At 53.4% G+C, this 17,398-nt stretch overlaps 2 protein-coding genes across 5 annotated transcripts in view; one reads left to right on the top strand and one right to left on the bottom strand.

Moving 5' to 3' along the window:
* ADD1 (adducin 1) overlaps positions 1-12,448 on the top strand; it is an 87,715-nt gene extending 75,267 nt beyond the window's left edge. For all 4 annotated transcript variants that reach the window (XM_046656070.1, XM_046656069.1, XM_046656067.1 and 1 more), the window contains 3 exons: positions 4,422-4,578; positions 8,033-8,131; positions 10,447-12,448. In XM_046656070.1, the coding sequence (XP_046512026.1) occupies positions 4,422-4,578; positions 8,033-8,131; positions 10,447-10,805 (615 nt within the window). In that variant the 3' untranslated portion in view covers positions 10,806-12,448. The remainder of the gene's footprint in view (positions 1-4,421; positions 4,579-8,032; positions 8,132-10,446) is intronic.
* Positions 12,295-17,397, bottom strand: MFSD10 (major facilitator superfamily domain containing 10). The gene is made up of 13 exons (XM_046656071.1): positions 17,170-17,397; positions 16,573-16,768; positions 16,367-16,463; positions 16,035-16,138; positions 15,539-15,697; positions 15,294-15,455; positions 14,832-14,940; positions 14,603-14,714; positions 14,237-14,345; positions 14,060-14,150; positions 13,887-13,934; positions 13,711-13,800; positions 12,295-13,454 (listed from the first exon to the last, which is right to left on the bottom strand). The coding sequence occupies exons 2-13, from the start codon at positions 16,744-16,746 to the stop codon at positions 13,339-13,341; spliced, it is 1,371 nt and encodes a 456-aa protein (XP_046512027.1). The 5' UTR covers positions 16,747-16,768; positions 17,170-17,397; the 3' UTR covers positions 12,295-13,338.
* Position 17,398: the final 1 nt, after the last annotated feature.

Raw genomic sequence — 17,398 nt, 5'->3', positions numbered from 1 at the left:
TCTAAATTATTTGTGAAACTGTACAGAAGGTTCTGTTCTGCCTACTCTATTCTTGAATTGAAACATTTGGTGTGAGGTTATTTTTATAATTTTCAGCGTTCTACGTTGTGCTGAGAAATGGCCAGTCTTAATGATGTGGTGCATTTCTCAAGTTCTGCATGTGACTTTGGTTAGTGCATGTTTTTGGGTTTTAGGAGTTTGCCTTTTACAAAATGCCCATTGCAAAAGGCTCGAGTGGGCAGACTGCAAGCAGTGGCAGCTCTCTCCTCGGCGACCTTCTACCTTTGCTTGCTCAGCTGTGACTGTAAATGTAATGAATGTGACAGTTGGAGTTGTGTGATTGAAAGATGTCCTTTCAGAGGAATGGGAAATAAGACAGTCTTTGTTGTTGATGAAATGTATTTATTTTTACCTTTAAAAAAACCATAGATAATTTTTTAAAATGTCACAAGGGGAAAAAAGACTTACAAAAATTTGAAACCTAAAATTATTTCTTTATGTACTTGCATACCTAATGTGTACAATAGGTGGAAAATCTATCTGGCATCAGTTGCCCAGGTAGGAGGAAACTGCCTGTCAGCACTCGGGCTACTAGTGTGCAGAACTTGATGCCGAGAGCAGAAGCGGCTGACTGTGCTGTTTAGAGTCTTTGTTGTGTTTCCCCTGTGTTCAGAGGAAATTTTCAGGGTCTGTCTCTTTGAATTAATACACCTCTAGTGAGATATCATTTTAGAGATCTTCCAATTGCCAAAGAGAAGCAAATTTGTACCAAAGATTCTATTATTCCTATCTAGAATCCCTGCTAATAACATTATTTTGCATATTTATGTATTAATTTAATGGGTCTCGCTTTTCCTTGTCCTTAGAATGTACTTCCAGCTACCATTCTTGGGGAGACTTCTCAGAGCAAAGGAGAAAGATGTACTCTTATCCCCGTCAGCTTGTTTTTCATGTTTCGGTACTTTGGACCTTAAGCTGTTGTGATCTTGTTAGTTCATAGTTCTTTCTCTCAGATGTGTGAAGGGCTGTTGAGTCCATGAGCCCAGGGGGCTTACCGTGCAGAGCCCACCCGTGGTTGCAGCCCTCTTGCTTAGTGGGCTAGAGCCGATTAGTACAGAGTCCTTGCTGTGCAGTCTTTTTGGTGTTATACTGCAATTAGTGGTTTCTCTCTGCACCTTGTTAGGGCTATCTAGAAGGCAGACTAGTTGGCTGTATTAAAGGATGCTTCTCTGGCCAGTTCCTCATCCAATCACAGTCTTGTTTTTGCTGCGTCCGGCAGTGTTCAGACTCGGGTGTGCATCACAGTCATCTGTGAATGCTTCATGAAGCGTAGATGTAGGGCTTCCCCAAGCCTGGCCGGGAAGTCAGAGTCTGTGCAACTGGGATTCCTGGCGATTCTGGCATCCTCCCCACAGTCTGAACACAATGCTCTCTGTGAGTGATGCATCCAGGTGGAATTGGCGGAGGACACCGTCACTGCTGAGCCCCATTGAGGAGATGTTGATGCCCCTACACCTGAAGTCTTCCTCTGGCTTTTGTTTTCTCCACCATCCTCCTCCTGATCCTCACATTTGCACCCTTGGTCTTTTTCCCACTAACTAAGCATATTTCATTTTTATGGTGAGAAGTTGCTTTTACTTCACTGATGTCCTTGACTGGGGCTGTTTCCATGTCCTTTTGTGTGGACCTAAAACGCAGATTGCTTGGCTCCTTGTGGAAGGTGGTGCTGCTCACTGGCAAGTTAAATTTCTCCTTGACCAGATGAAAAGGACTGGTGTTTGTTAAATGTTCTGAAAACATCCTCTTCTCAATAAGGCAAGTGTATAGATACTTGCTTCCCATTTGAGAACCTGAGGAACGGGTGTTTGGGACTTAGGCAATTGGGCTTTTCTGGAAGGACTTTCCTTTGCTTCCATCTCTCCCTCACTAGTGATGGCCATTCACATAGGGCAGGTCTTGTCTGCTGATGGAAGAAGAGGCAGCGAGTCATCAGCCACACCCAAAAGCTCCAGTTCCAAAAAGAATACTAAGCCCGGCTGCAGACTCTCTTGACTTCGGCATTGCACGTGCCAACGTGTAACGTGAAGTAATTTTGGCTGCCTTCTGGATTTTATTACAAGTGAATTCAGTTGTTGGAGAATAGGGTGTGAAAATTTACGCTGAAAACTGTCAAGTGCAGGCAAGAACTCCACTGTCCGGTTTGTGCAGCAGAAGCATCCCTGTTCTGTGTGCACCTGTGTGCAATCAGGGGCCTCATCCCTGCCACCCTTCATGCTTCCTGGTAGAAACACAAGGGGGCCTGGGGTCCACCCTGCGGACTCACTCAGTGAACTTGGTGTTGAGTACCTGATGTATGTGTGGACTGGCACTGAGAAAGTCAGTTCAAATCTGAGTAGGTTTTACAGATGAAAACGTGATGCTCGGAAGTCAGATCACTAGTCCAGCTTTGCACATCTTCAGAGATGGAGCTCTCATTCTATGCCAGCTGCCTCAGTCAAGTGCAGAAGTAGTTATTGGGCGTCTGTTTTGCGTAGAGCCTATGTTAGGTGACTAGAAATGAGGGAAGCAGCAAGAGCCCCCACGTGGCCTGCTGGAGGGAGCAGCCATTCCACATCCTGATTTCACAACCAGGGCTGCTCCACAGGGTCTGTTTGCCTCTGCATCTCAAGCAGTGCTGTTTCCTTCTCTCCAAAGTACCACGGTCGCTCTGCCCGCATCTGTTCAGAGCTGATCTTGAGGCTGAAGAATTTGGAGGAGGGAGCCCCCTGCCACTGGGCGGGAACTGGCTGTGCTGTGCATTGAGGCGCAGGTGTCCTGGTGTGGGAAGGGGCCTTGCTTGTCCACAGAGTGTCTCTCTGGCAGTTGATTCTTGATATTTTATTCCTTTACTAATTTTGAACATTTGATTTAAATGAATTTAAACATTTCTCTCAAACCTCATATCATCTTCTCATCTTATTGGCCGTGATACCAGGATGCAAATACAACTAGCCAAGATACCATAGACTTATAGAATGTTAGCACTCAATGGGATTTTAGCCATTGTCAGCCTAATAGGTCTCTCAAGGATAGTAAAACTGAGGCCTGTGGACAGGAAGGGGCTTATCTCAGGCCGCAGAGCCAGGTGGCAGATGAGGATTTGATTCCCTGTCTGGTGAGCCAGGGCTACTTCTGAAGGAGAAGTCAGTTGACCTTGGGTGAGGCCTGGTGTAAAAGAGGGCTCCCTTTGACCATCCAGGTTATCTTGAATCTCGAGGCACTCTGAGCAAAAGTTGCTGATTCCCCAGGTCCTGGAACCGTCTCACTGATCAGTCGTGGAGTGCTCTAAACACTCCACACCCAGCTCACTGGAGAGCGGCTACTCAGCCTAGGTTCCCCAGCCTCTGCCAGGGGAGCAGTTGGCCCAGGTGATCTCAGTTTCTCCCGAGCTCAGTCTGGCTCTGTCTCTCGTGCACATTGTTAGGATGCTCTCTACCTCTGGTGTTCATCCCTCACAGAGGAGAGCGCTGAGGGCCCAGGCTTGGCATCAGAAGCTTTTCGGATTCTCCTATTTTCAGTTGTTTTCGTAAGCTCTCATTAAGCAATGGGCATGTGCATGACTTCTGGTTAACTTTCTCAAAAATGAACCCCAGAGCATTTGGGGGCCAACCAGGCTGAGCTGTGGAGCACAGAGCTATGCTGGGGCGGGTGAGTTTGGGGAGGACTTCACACCTCCAAGGGCTGCCCACCTGCCACCCTCCCTCTGAGGCCGGCCTGCCTCTGCACCTGGCCTGCTGGGCCTGCCTTCTCCTCAAAGGTTGGGAGGTTCGGCCTGGTCTGTGAGCTGCCTCTGTGCTTGGCTTGCTTGCTTGCTTACTTTCTTTTATGCAGATTCTCACAGTTTTCCAAATTCTTCAGACAAATACTGGTGTTTGGGGATAAGTTCTAGGAGCTAGTTATAAATTAAATCTATAGTCAAAAGAACAGAACTTGTCTGTGTTCTTAGAATGTGAGCAAATCTTTGAGTGTACCTTACCTGAGTGTTGACCCCTGACATTTTCTGATGTCATAAGGAAGGTCATTGACTTAAAAAGTCCCCTCTTCCATCCCTGTCAGTGAGGAGATGGGATTCTCCTTGAGGTGCTCTGTGCTCTCGATCCATACTTTGATGCCTTTGCTTCTGAAACCGAAAGGACTTTCCTAGAATTTCTTCTCCTGTTACATTTATTTTGTAGCATTGAAACAGTGTTTCTCCATCTTCTACCCCTGAAGGCTGCAGCTCAGCCTAAGCCTCAGGGCTTAAGGCGATGCCCAGGTGCATCTCAGGGATGTCTGTGTGCTCCTGGAGAGCTGCCCCGCCCTGCCTGCAGCCTTGCCTGGGAGGAGGGAGAGTCCTCATGGGGGTGGGCTCCTACAGAGCAGGCATCCCTTTTTGTCCACAGGGCGAGCTGGTGACAGCCTCCAAGGCCATCATTGAGAAGGAGTACCAGCCCCACGTGATCGTGAGCACCACAGGTCCCAACCCTTTCAACACGCTCACTGACCGGGAGCTGGAGGAATACCGCAGGGAGGTGGAGCGAAAGCAGAAGGGCCCTGAAGGTGAGTGCTGCCGGGTCCTAGGCGTGACGGGCAGGTTCAGCACAAGTGGTTCCTGCGAGCCCCTCCATACTCCAGGTATTGACTGCAGGTAGCAATGAGAACAGTCACTTGCATGAAACATAAACCTTGTGTTTGGTTAAGACCAGAATGTTCTTGAGTACACATTGCCTGCCTACTCATTAGGGCTAGTTCCGAAGGAGTTAGAAGGTTAGAACACACTTTTGAATGGTCTGGTTAGGAGGGACCCACAAATACATGTGTAAGAGACTACGTCAGAGAGCTCCCTGTGACCACTCTCAGATATCCTGTGTGCTGTCATAAGACATGGTGGAGTGGGACCCCTCTGTCCTGAATGCCTACGCCAAAAGGAGGCTGGGCAGGAAGATAGCTTGGTCACTAGAAGCTGTCGTGAAGACGTGGGTGGAGAGGGAAGAGAAGAGAAGGAGTAAACAAGCTTTCTGTGGGGTGGGGCCCGGCCCAGCAGCGTAGAGGTTAAGTTCGCACATTCCACTTGAGTGGCCCAGGGTTTGCCAGTTCAGATCCCAGGTGTGGCCATGGCACCGCTTGGCAAGCCATGCTGTGGTAGGTGTCCCACATATAAAGTAGAGGAAGATGGGTATGGATGTTAGCTCAGGGCCAGTCTTCCTCAGCAAAAAAAAAGAGGATTGGCAGCAGATGTTAGCTCAGGGCTAATCATCTTCTTCAGAAAAAAAAAAGCCTTCTGTGGCCTTGGCAGCACTCATGGGCACACTCTGCCTCCAGAGTTCCGGAGTGTGGTTGGCAGTGCACATTCTTCCAGCTGGATTGCTGTCCACGTTGAGTGGTCCGGACATTCACAGCATAACTCATTAAACTGGAATAGTTAGTGGGAAAGCCAGTCTGAATATTATTTTTATGAGACATTTAGCACTGTGACGTATGTGGTACTTTCCTCTTTTAAAGTTTCGCTGCGAAGAGGCCTTCCTTTCATTTGTATGGTCTTATTAATTCTTGCTAATTGTTTTTGAGCAGTTGCTTTGTGCCAGGGACCATGCTAAATGCTGTACACACATGTATTTCATCTAGTTCTCAAAATAACCTTGAGAGATGGGCCTGTTCCCATCCCTGAGCAGAAGAATCTAGGCTCAGAGAGGTGAAACAGGTCCTGACGAACAGGGCTGTGTGTGGCAGAGCTCAGACCTGGCCCAGAACCTGTTCCCTGCACCACTGGACGCTCAGTCTCCCCTCGCAGTCAGTTCGTGGCCTCTGCACGTCTTCATCACAGTTGCAGTCACAGCTTGGGGTCTCTTTCTCCATAAACTCTGAGGTTCTTCCTGGGGAGGGCATGATCACAGGCCCAGGGGCGAGCACCTTGACTGCTCTAGCACATTCCAAGACCATGTGAAGAGTGTGGCTGCGTGCTGGTGCAGCCTTTGTTTCTCTTGGTAACTCACTGACACAGCAGGTTGTATTTTTGTAAATTGTGATGAGGCTATTTTATTAACACATGAAAATAAATGGCTCTAAGAACCGGAACCTCATGGTACAGGTTGTTTCAAACTTCAGGTTTTGAAAAGTAGATCCAAACATTTTGAGAACTAATCAGAGAAGCAAGCTTCCCACTGCCTCTACTGTGAAGCCTCAGCGGGTCTGAGTCACTTTCCCTGAGCATCCTTGGTTGGTACCAGGAAGATCCTGGGGCACAGATGTGCCTCCCCAGGAGGTTAACTGAGTCGTCCTCAGGGCCTTGGGCTCTGGTCTTTGTACTGAAGTCTCAGGTCCTAAGTATGGACCACACTTCTCCCTCGGTTTGCCTCCTGGGAATCAGCCTTTCTGGAATGGAAGTCTCACCAGGTATGGGACTGATGATTACCTTCCTGGGTCCTGGGTTGATGGAGGATTATTCTGGGAACTTTGTACTGCTTCTAAGACAATCTCTGATCTGCCCCAATTTAACTGGGTTTTTTTTTTTTGGTTTTGTTTTAGACCAACTAATGCATTATGTAGCTGCTATTGAAATTTGAGTTTTGCAAAAAGCTGTTGCTGAAGTCTTTGTCAGTATGTGTTACACTTTCACTGCCTATCACTTTCTTTTAGATGTTCATTAAAATTAAGACTCATTGCACATTGACTCAGAGTGAGCCCTATCTTCCCATCAAAGGGGGCTCTGATTCTGATTGTCTCCCTTGAATGGTGCACCCAGCCCTGCAGAAAGATTTATCTGAGCTATGGCCATAACTACCTGATTTCTAGTAAGAACTGGAGGTGGTGTGTGGGCCTGAGCTATCAGTCCTGTGGCCTAATCCCAATTCCTGTGCATACGTATGTGTGTCCGCTCTTTGGACCCTTCCAGTGTCTAGGAAACCTGGATTTTTTTTGAGTCAAACCAAAAGGCACACAAGGGTTTCCCCTACATGTGAGGTTTCATCAGGAGGGATGTTACAGCAAGTGAATGGATGGGACAGCTGTGACCATGCTCTATGATCAGTCATACAGCTGTCAGCAGTGGAAGTGCCGCCTGGGACACTGCCAGGAGACCCCTGCCCAGCACTGATGGCTGGCCCTTGTCACCGAGGGCAGAGGGTGATGGTGGTTGTGTCTGTCAAAGGTCAGCACCTCAGGGGGGGAGACAGCCTCTGGCCCCTTTTCCTGGTTGAGGACGTGTGTTCACTCAGGTAGGAGATGTAAAGGCCTTTATTGATAGACACCCGGCTTTAGGAAGGTAGCTGCAGGCTCAGGAGGCTTAGGAAGGTAGGCCAGCATTTCTGTGAGATCAGAGGTCCTGCTTATTGTAGCTGCTGATTCAAAAGGTGGGACCCAGCGATCCTAAAGCTATTAATATAAAAAGTTTAAATGAGAGAAGGAAATTTAAGGAATTGGTATATATTTTTCCCTAAATGAGAAGTAGACTTGGAATTTTCTGAATCCTGGGTCCTGGTTCCTGCAATTTTTCCTCTGGCCCTTATCAGCAAAGTAACACTCATGTAGCATCGCTTGAGGTGGTGAATAGGGTGAGGCTGCTCAGGACCCTGGGCTGTTTGCTCGGCAGTGGGAGAGGCTGGATGGTAAGGACAGGGGGAGGGGCTTTTCACTGGAGGAGAGGAGAGGACTGGCGGCGGGTGGTGGCGGGGTGGTCACCAATCACAGTCTCTCACATAGGCAGCTCTGGCAGATTCTCTTTGGAATAAGAATAGAAATTAATTTTCTATCCAAAGTTGATTAAATTTTTCTGAAATTCAGATCCACACCCTAGTTGCAGTTGGCTTCCTTCATCCTCTTTTGTAGAGGAAGGAGAAAAAGGATGAAGACACCTGTCGCTGTGAGCCCGCCCTGGTCTCTTGGATGCACCCTAAGAAGCCCTAGCCGTCTTCCCTGAGGCAGCCAGATGGGCAGAGCAGGAGGGCCCATCAGCCCTTGAGGAGGGTGAAGCCTCATGGGGTCTAAAGCTCTCTTCTCACTTTTTGTACATCTGCAGAGAATCTGGATGAGACTAGAGAAGAGAAAGAAAAGAGTCCTCCAGAGCACCCTTCCGGCCCCCACACTCCCCCCAGCACACCCGTCAAGCTTGAGGAAGGTGAGTTCTGGGGTGGAGGCGGGTGTGGCTGCCACGGGTGTGGGGCATGCATGGCCTTATGTGGACTGGCATCCACCAGGAGGGAGGCAAACTTTGTGTTTTTGTCCAGTTGAGGAAAAGCAACTGAGTGTGGCAATAGTTGAGTTGACACTAATAAAGAAGTGTGCATTTGCATGGACATCAGTACGTCATGTGGTTCTGAGCTTGCCCAGCCTCCTCCACTCCTGTTTTGGTTCTGTCCTGGGTAACTTGAGGCAAAACAGATTAGTTAGTGAGATGTCACCAAGAGGTGGTAGGACAAACTTGGGGGATTGGAGCTCACCTTCATGTATGATGTCAGTTTTGCCCACTGCTTGCACATTTCTTAAACCTTACTGTACTCGGGTTACCCCTCTGGAAGTGTCTTCCATTGTATCTGGGCTACAGAACTTCATTTGACTTGCTATATTAATCAGTCCATGGAGAGTGCTGGTCTCTGGTGGCCTCTCAGACCACCCACCGCATGTTGTGTGGCCCACGTATCTGTCCCTTGGTCTCGTACGTTGTGCTTCTCGTGCCTGTCCTGTCGGGTTCCACCTCATTCTGTGTCCACAAGAATGGCTTGGCCATTCTCCTTCTGTAACCCAATGGCTGTGACTGAATGCATAGACTCTCTACCTGTGCTTTTCTCTTCTCGTGGCTGCGTTACAAACAGGAGCTGGATGCGCTAAAGAGTACCTGTTACCATAGTAAGTACTGCCGCCATCTGGCCCTCTGCTGGTTAACCAGAATTCCCTGTGCTTTGCCTCATTCTCCTGCTTCTTTGTTGCTTATTAAGTTTTGTTTTCTGTTTATTCAAAATAAAACAGAGCCCCCTCCCCCACCCTGCCTCTGTGTACCCAGTCCCTCCATTCTGGGCAGTGTTCTTCTTGGAAGGGGCTCAGTCACCTGAGAGCTGCATGGTGGGCAGCCTGCCCTCAGGGCTCCCACGGACCGAGGCAGCGCTGCTCAGAGCACTCTGGGTCTCAGAAGTTCCAGAAGGATCATGTTGTCCCATTCAGCCTTGGAGACCCATGATTGCTTGGCGGGAAGGTTTTGCCCTGTCGGATCAGACATAAATCTAGATTAGGTTCAGACGGTGGGATTATGCCACCTGCTGCATGGAGTCGCATGTGTTTGGACCTTTGCTTAAGCTGGGTGCTTAAGCTTAATTTGAGAGGGGGCAGAAGAGCGACATTTGGTGCTATTTTTTAAAGTGACATTTGGTCAAATGGTAAAAGTTCCCCTGAGCACCCACAGGCAATGTCTGCATGCTTTGCAGAGTGAATCCTAACTCCCTCCTGCCCCAATTAAAAAGGGAATTTAATTAGCCTGCGGTGGAGGCTGACTCCCGGGGCGTGGATGGGGCAGCTCCAGTGGACCAGAGCCCAGGTGCTGTGTTCGGGGCCCAGAGCTCCTGCGGCAGCTCCTCTCCCGTGCTCACTCGCTCCGTGTCACTGTCCTGATGTTTGGTTTGATTTTTAAGTACTAAACAGTTTGGTGTTGCCTAACCTGCCAATTGCGTATAACTTTACAGGCTGTTTTTAGAAATCTACAAAACTGGCTTCCCCCAGGTCAGTGTAGAAATCTTGTGATGGGAACCTTCACTGGAAACCCGCCTCCAGGCTGTTTCTCTCAAACAAGTTACATTTTGCTCTTTTGGGTTTCGATGTTCAAATTGTTAGGAGGGCTTAATTTTTGCCCCAACCCCTTACCTGACACTTCATCTCTTTTCTTTTGATTACTTCTCCAGCCTAAAATGGCTGTATTTTGTTTGATGTTGATGTGCACATGGGTGCACATGTGAATTAATGCATGGTTTTGCATTGGCTGCCATGGTTTTCAATGGTTTTCTCCTTGGGGGAGACCAGGTATTGTGGACCCAAATTTAGGCTTAATGTCAAGACTACTAATATGTGCCCTTAGGGTTCTAGAGCAAACTTCTTTTCAAGTGTTAACACAGAACATCATACTGCTGAACATGTTCTCAGCTTGCTTTGGTCACTCTCTCTGTGATTGGGGTCCAAGGCCCCGGGACTGAGTCTGGTTTTGTCATGGATGGATGTCCATCCATGAGAAGGAGCTAAACACTGCCCTGAGATTGAGTCTTCATTTTATACTGTGAGCTACATCCAGCCTTGAAGTAGAGTATACCTTCAGTTTTCTTATTCTTGGTTAAAAATCCCTAGAGTCGAATATAGTGGCAGTGTCTGTGAATGGCACTGCCTATTTCGAGGTCCCTCTTTGAGGTCTGGGCAGTTGCCCTTTAACCCTGTCTCTCCTGCCCCGCCCACCAGACCTGCCACAGGAGCCCACTCCCGGAGATGACAGTGATGCCGCCACCTTCAAGCCGACTCTCCCCGACCTGTCCCCTGATGAGCCTTCAGAAGCGCTTGGCTTCCCAGCATTGGAGGAGGAGGAGGAGGGGCTTTGTGAAGCCCATGGGCCTCCAAGCCCTACCAGGTCCCCCACAGTGGCCAGCCCCGAGCCAGCCCCAGTCCAGGTGGCTGAAGAGGCTGCCTCCCCAGCTGCCGAAGAGGGGGCTGCTGTGGACCCTGGCAGCGATGGGTCTCCAGGCAAGTCCCCATCCAAAAAGAAGAAGAAATTCCGCACCCCCTCCTTCCTGAAGAAGAGCAAGAAGAGGAGCGACTCCTGAAGGCCTGTCCTGCACAAACTGACGCCACCAGACTGTCCCTGATTGTGTCTTGTGTTCTGTCTTCTTGTGTAATGGAATGCAAAAAGCCCATCCCTCCACATAGCTCGAGCTCCCCTCACGGCGTGACCAAATCCCCACGTAGACTGGTGCTAACCTCGTGTGTGCACACAGTGGCCCTCCTGCCCGGCCCACTTTCGGGCCCTCAGCTTCAGATTCTGGGGGAGACTTGCTCTCCGTGTCCACCTCTGCATCCTGCCCTGCCGGGACCAGCACCTTGGCTCATCTCAGTCTCCTCCTTGGTGGCATGCTCTCCCCTGGGGTGTTAAGTCATGGTCCTGGCTGGACGGTCTGAGGCCCTGCTGGCTCTGGCCTTGACCTCTCTTGCTCTCCTTCCTGTTGTGAAGTAACCCATACTCTGTCTCTGCTAGGCTTCCCTTCACCCCAAGGTCTCAGGTGACTGAAGCAGACTTGTAGCTTCCTGCCGGCATTATCTACTCAGTGATCTCTTTGTTCATACACACAAAGCCTCAGTCCTGTGAAAACACTCGTGTGCCTGCCAACAGCCCAGGGCATCATGGCAGCCTCTGAGAGGTGGGTTTTGGCTGAGCCGGAAACCCCAATAGCCAACGGGCCTGTTTATACCCAACGCAACCTATGCATGGTCTAAAAGCTCACCCTGTGGCCAAAAACAGATTGAGGGGCTCACAGTTTCTTACTGGAGTCTCTAGATTCCTGTCATAGGGAAGGTACATCAGGAGGGGGAAGAGTCCTTTCTAGAATTTTATTTCAGCAGGCTTGCAATTCACTCCACAATTTTGACTGGCAACATGAACGGGCCACTTCACTTTCTGCTTTAGTTTTCCATCTGGGGCCTGCTGCAGAGCGCTGCTCACCTATTTTGGGGCTTTTGGAACTGAGAAGGGATTTAACCTACTCTTTAACTCAGCCTGAAAGATACCCTAGTTTTGATAAAAGGTAGCTCAAAGTAGAAGTCGGCCCTGGTGGTCCCCACCTGACATCTCCCACCAGTCACTTTTTGGGGCCGTAACTTGCTGTCCTTGTTTGACACTATTGTGAATTCTCACTTAACTCAGATCCCTGGAAAATAGCGTGAAGCTGCTTAGTGGGAACTAGTGGGTGGCCAGGTGGACTCCTCGAGGGTGACCCATTTCAGGAGCTGCCCAGTGTCAGCCTAACTAGGTGCAGGCAAGTCTGTTTGCTCCCTAGACAGGCCCCCCTGGGGAGGAGGGTGCCCTTGATGGACCCAGTGCCAGACCTGTGCTCGGGTCCCCCAAATGCGACACCCAAGCAGGACCTGAGGCTGGCTGCATGCCAATGGCCGCTGCTTTGAGCTTCCTGGCGAGCAAGCTGCTTTTCTTGTCTTGTTTTGTTGCCAAGGCGATGTCCCCGTTCTCCAGCGTCACCCTCTTCTTCAGTTAACGTGGACTCCCCCTTTGATCGCTTCCTTTTACCCAACATACGCAGTGACTTTAATTTCACTTTTGTAGTTTATTTTAACTCTTTGTATTACAACATGAAGTTTAGTGGCATATACGACACAGGCTTGGGAGGACAGGTCCTACGTCCTTTCTTCACTGTAACATGTTTTACTCACAAATAAAATTCTTTAAGCAGTTACCTTATCTAAATCTGGGAAGCAGTTTTACATTTTAATTTTTTCTTTGTTCCTTTAAAATAGGACTTCCAGAAGTTCATCTCACGTTCCAAAAAAAGATCCCCAAGTGTTTATTTCTTGATTAAACACTGTCGCTTTGGACTGGGGAGAGCTGCCTGCCTCAGTGCCAGCTTGCTTCTCCACTGGGACAGAAGGTGGTGGCCACGGGCCTGCTGGGCAGGGCCCACAGAGCACCAGAAAGCTGTCCTGACACTCCTGTGTCCCCAGCCTGAGCAGACCCCAAAGTCTCAGCCTCGCTGCAGCTGAGCAGACAGGTAGAGGCGGGCTTTGTGATAGGGAGGGCCCAGCAGAGGGGCCCCTCCTCCCCAGTGTGCCGGGGTGCAGGGCATACCTCAGGCTTGGAGGGTCCTGCATCTGGCTTCCCACCCTCACCATCGTGCAGAAGGGACACTGAGGTTTGTGGGGAGCCTTGTACTCTTCTTGTCAATGGAGCTCTAGAAGCCATTCAGCTCAAGCTGCTGCTTCTGGTGCCTAGGGGTCTCCCAGGGTGGTGAGTGATGAGGCAGAGCTGTGTACTAGAGAAAGGCACTTGGTATAAAATAGCTGCTATATTCTGTCATTCAGAGGCTTGACTGATCTCCTGTGTCGCTGCGTAAAAAGCAGGCAGAAAGCTTGGAAGGTTTTGGAGTCACTGACCTTGCTCCACAGGGCTGCCCAGGTCCACACCAGGGAGTGGGAGAGGAGTGTCTTGGGTCCCCTGGGGCTGTAGGCCCTGGGCCTTCCTGGGCTGGGCCCCAGGGGAAAGGAAGGGGTCAAGGGGGCAGTGGGGAGTGGTCCTGGCCCTAGGCCTCCCACTTCCTGCCTCAGCTCCCCCAGGCTGGGGCAGGGCCAGTTCAGCTACTCGGCCTTCACTGTCTGTGCTGGAGGCCTCAGGTTCCGCAGAAGGAGGAAGGGGAGCAGGAAGAGCCCTGAGCACACGGTGTAGCAGACCCTGGCCCCGGCCAGCCAGTACACTGTGGAGAGACAGCATGAGTGGGGACAGAGGCCCACTGCGTGTCCACCCTGCCCTTGCCCGCCTCTTGGCCCCAGGACAGCAGGACTGAGCTGTGGGGTTAAGTGGCTGGAACCAAGCAGGCAGGAGCAGACACAGGCAGCTGAGGGAGGCCAGGAGGGGCTGTGTGGCCTCCAGCATGGGCTGGCAGCCCCCGGGCCTGGCCTGGCCTCTCCAGGGCACACAGCATGCCCTGAGTGCTGTCCCACGGCCCTCACCTGAGGCAGCCACCATGGGCCCTGCCGCCCTAGCCAGGGCACCCAGGCTCCGCAGTGTGCCCATGACTGTGCCCTTCTGCCTGGGTGAGCCTGTAGGGGAGAGAGGGAGAGGCCATCAGGTGCCCACCAGCCTCCTCCCACCCAGGGTGGCCTCAGTCAAGAGAACAGCCTCTCACCATAGCCAGCGACCACGGAGGACAGGCAGGGCACCACGACAGCAGCGGCTGGTAGGAGACATCAGGGAGGTGCCCGTCGGCCCAGAGGAGATGCCAGTGGGGTTGTGACCTAGAAGGATTCCCGGTCCCCAGCCCCCCGTTGCCCCGCCTCTAGCCTGGCCGGGCCCACTCACCGAAGGAGTAGAGCAGCAGCCCCAAGCCCAGCACAGGCAGCGTGTGCCCCCAGCCGATGAGGAGGAAGGCGGGCACGAGCAGCAGGATGGCCTAGGAGTAGCATGGCAGACTTCAGGACCCATTCCTGCAGAGCTCAGGACACCACCTGTCCCCCTACCCCCGGGGAAGTCCTGTACCCGCTTCACAGCTGCAATTTCCCTGCCAGGGCTGATCCGCCGGGCGTAGGCGCCCTGGATGGTGGCCATGGTGAGACCGATGAAGAAAAACATCTTCCCCTGCTGCAGGCTAGGAGCGGGGAGCTGTTAGCGTCCCAGCCCTGCAGGCTGGCTGACCACCCCTGTTGTGACATGCCGAGCCAGGCAGCCCGGGTGACAGCCTGTTTGTCACCCATCCTCCGGGTGAGCCACCGGCTGCCCCAGGTTCCTTGGCTGGGCCTTGGGACATGGGCCAGCATGAGAGTCAGCCCAGAAGCAGGGGGGTCAGCATGGGGAGATGGCAGGGTGTCCCCAGGCGGGGTCCTTCCAGGGGCCCCACACTCCCACCTGCTGAACTGGAAGCGCTGGTGTGCGAGGAAGCTCAATGTGTACTCCAGGCCCGAGAACAGGAAGAGGTAGAGGAAGTAGACCAGGCCCAAGCGGCGCAGACTGCCAAGCCCTGGGGAGCAGCAGGGAAGGGGCTGTAAGGGGTCCACAGCCCCGACAGCAGCTGGGGGAACCCCAGGCAGCCCGAGGGAGCAACAGACCCACCCTCATGAGGAGGGCGGCTCCTTACTGTCTGCAGTGGGTGGGTCCTGGCCATGGGCCACAGCCGAGAAGTGGAGCAGGGCCAGGGGGTTGAGCAGGTCGGCAGCAGCTTGGAATCCCAGGGTGATGGAGGATGCCTAGGGTGGGGGCAGAACTGGCAAAGCCTGCCAGGAGGATGGGGGCATCCCCAGGCCTGGCAGCCTGGGGACAGGCATGACTGAACCTGCTCAGCCCCTGAACCTTGCAGGGCCCCAGCCAACTTGGCCTCTAGTCCACCTGCAAGGCTTTAGAGGCGGTGGGGGGGAGTCTAGGGACCGCAGGGGTCCCAGGAGGTACTGTGGTCCCAAGAGCCTCTGGACACCAGCAGAAGACAGCCTGGCCTCCCCTGGCATCTGGGACTCGTATACACAACAAGCATCCCTACAGACCCATGGAACATAGCCCCCAACTTCTGGACCTGTCAGTAATTTCTTTCTGGGTCCCACCTTACCCGCTTCTCTGGGGGCAGCGTCTCTGGCAGGAAGCAGAAGATGAACAGCAGGTCAGAGACTGCGAAGAGCAGGGCAAGCCAAGGTGCCATCTCCAGGGGCAGGGAGGCGCCAAGCATGGGGCCCAGTGTGAAGCCCAGTGAGAAGGCCACCCCGATGACTGCCTGGGGAGAAAGCCGCCTGAGCTAGGCAGGGAGACCCAGGCCCAAGAGCCCCTGACCTCTCATTCCCCAGTGTGTACACTCACCATGCCTCGGCTGTGGGCAGGAGGTGAGCCCAGGTCAGCGACGATGGCCGTGGAGAGGCTGACATTCCCCTTGCTGATGCCTCCAATCACTCTGGAGGCCAGGAAGGCCGCGAAGCTCTTGGAGGCAGCCCACACGGCATACGAGGCGGCCAGACCAGCCTGCCTCAGGGCAGGGGCCAAGGGGCAGGCATGGTCACTTGAGGCCAGAAGGGGCCCAGGGTGTGGCCAGCAAACCCAGGCAACACCCCCGGGACCCTGCCCTGTTCTGGAGCATTCAAGGACCACTCATCTTCCCAGTGTCCCCATAAGTGGCAGGAGCAGCTCTGGAGCAGCCTGGCTTAGCCACAGGAGTCACTGCCCCTTCATGCACCACCCCCAGGAGGCAACGAGGGCCCGTGAGGCACCATGAAGGGCCCACAGCCGCCCCTTTTCTCCCCAGAGGGCTGCTGGGTGGGTGGGAGGAGGCTGTATGCTCCTACACCATGGGCACCCCTACCAGGGACAGCAGCATCACTGGGCGCCTCCCCAGGCAGTCAGACACTGCCCCTGCAAGTGGCGCTGAGACGAACTGCAGGAAGGAGAAGACTGAGCCAATCAGACCTGAAAGACACAGAGGTCATGGTTGCTACCCCTTAGTTCACAGGCTCTGATCACACTGAGATGGACCTCATGGAGAGTGGACACTCCACTGGGAGAGGGGGCAGACTGCCTGGGAGCAAAAAGGCATGGACAAGGACCTGGGATTGGCAGGAGCCCAGGGAGTGAAGAGGGAAGGGTCCAGGAAGATAGGACCCTAGTGGGCCCCCAGTGTGGGGCTCAGGGCCATACCTCCGAACAGGACACTGTTGTACCTCTTCTCTGCTGGCATCCCGATGGCTGCAGCAAACCAGTCCACCCCTCGCTGCCATGAGCCATAGAGGGGGTCCTGGGGAACAAGGAAGCATGACAAAGGCTGGGGGAGTCCCTGACAGGACTGGAGCAGTGGACAGCCATCGCAGGGGTGAGGGGTCATCAGGACATGGGGGAGGGCTCACGTGGGCACGGCTGTGGCTCTCCAGCAGCCCAGGCAGCAGGGGCAGCAACAGAGTGAAGGCCAGGAGGTCCAGCAGGAGGCCGAGGAAGATCACAGTGACCACGCGGGGCTCCGACGCTGGCTGCTGGCGGATGGGTGGGCGCGGGGTGCAGCTCCCGCCGGATCCCCAGCCCATGATGGGGCCGCTCTGATCTTGCCTGGCCGAGGGGTGGCAGGTCTGCACGAGGGCACCTCTGGGTACCCGAGCCTCAGGCGCCTACCCAACCACGGGGGAAACCGAGTTCCCCAGTTCCCGCCATGCCCCAACCCACTAACAGCCAGCGAGCACCCTAAAGGGAGTGCCTGCCCCGCCTTGCTGAGGGGTGCCCATTACCCAACCCAGGGGGTCCTTCTGTGCGCCCTTGCCCCGACTCCGGGCAGCAGGAAACTCAGGCTGCGGGGGTTGCGCAAAGAAACCACAGCCACCGAAGCCAACCGTCCCAAGGGGTCGGGGTGGGAGCATCGCAGCCTTGGACACCACCCCGGCCCACCCCACGCAGTTGCCCACGTCCTCGTACGGAGCGGACGGGGAAACTGAGGCCCAGGTGGAGGGCGGTACCTGGGCGGCTCCGGGCGGGTGCAGGAGTCCCTACGCGCTGGAGAACAGGACCCCCGCCCGTGCCCGGCTCGCCTCCGGGGCGGGAACGCAACGCGCACCCTGGATGCGGGAGCACCCCCGCCCGGGACCGCGAGCCCCGCCCTGCACCTGCCGCGGGCGCGCGCTCGGGACGGACAGACGGACGGAAGGACGGACGGACACAGCAGACACAGCCACGCGGGCTGCCGGG

The sequence above is a fragment of the Equus quagga genome, chromosome 3 (genome assembly GCF_021613505.1).
Source record: "Equus quagga isolate Etosha38 chromosome 3, UCLA_HA_Equagga_1.0, whole genome shotgun sequence".
Taxonomy (NCBI): domain Eukaryota; kingdom Metazoa; phylum Chordata; class Mammalia; order Perissodactyla; family Equidae; genus Equus; species Equus quagga.
This window is presented reverse-complemented; position numbering and strand designations above follow the sequence as displayed.

Excerpts from the sequence above, each read along its gene's own strand:
- MFSD10 (XM_046656071.1), bottom strand. The coding sequence starts at position 16,746 with ATGGGCTGGGGATCCGGCGGGAGCTGCACCCCGCGCCCACCCATCCGC. Across the intron at positions 15,698-16,034 it reads CAGTGATGCTGCTGTCCCTG|GCTGGTCTGGCCGCCTCGTA; the intron begins GTAGGGGTGCCC and ends GCCCTGAGGCAG. Across the intron at positions 13,935-14,059 it reads GCTGCTGCTCTACTCCTTCG|CCGCTGCTGTCGTGGTGCCC; the intron begins GTGAGTGGGCCC and ends GTCTCCTACCAG.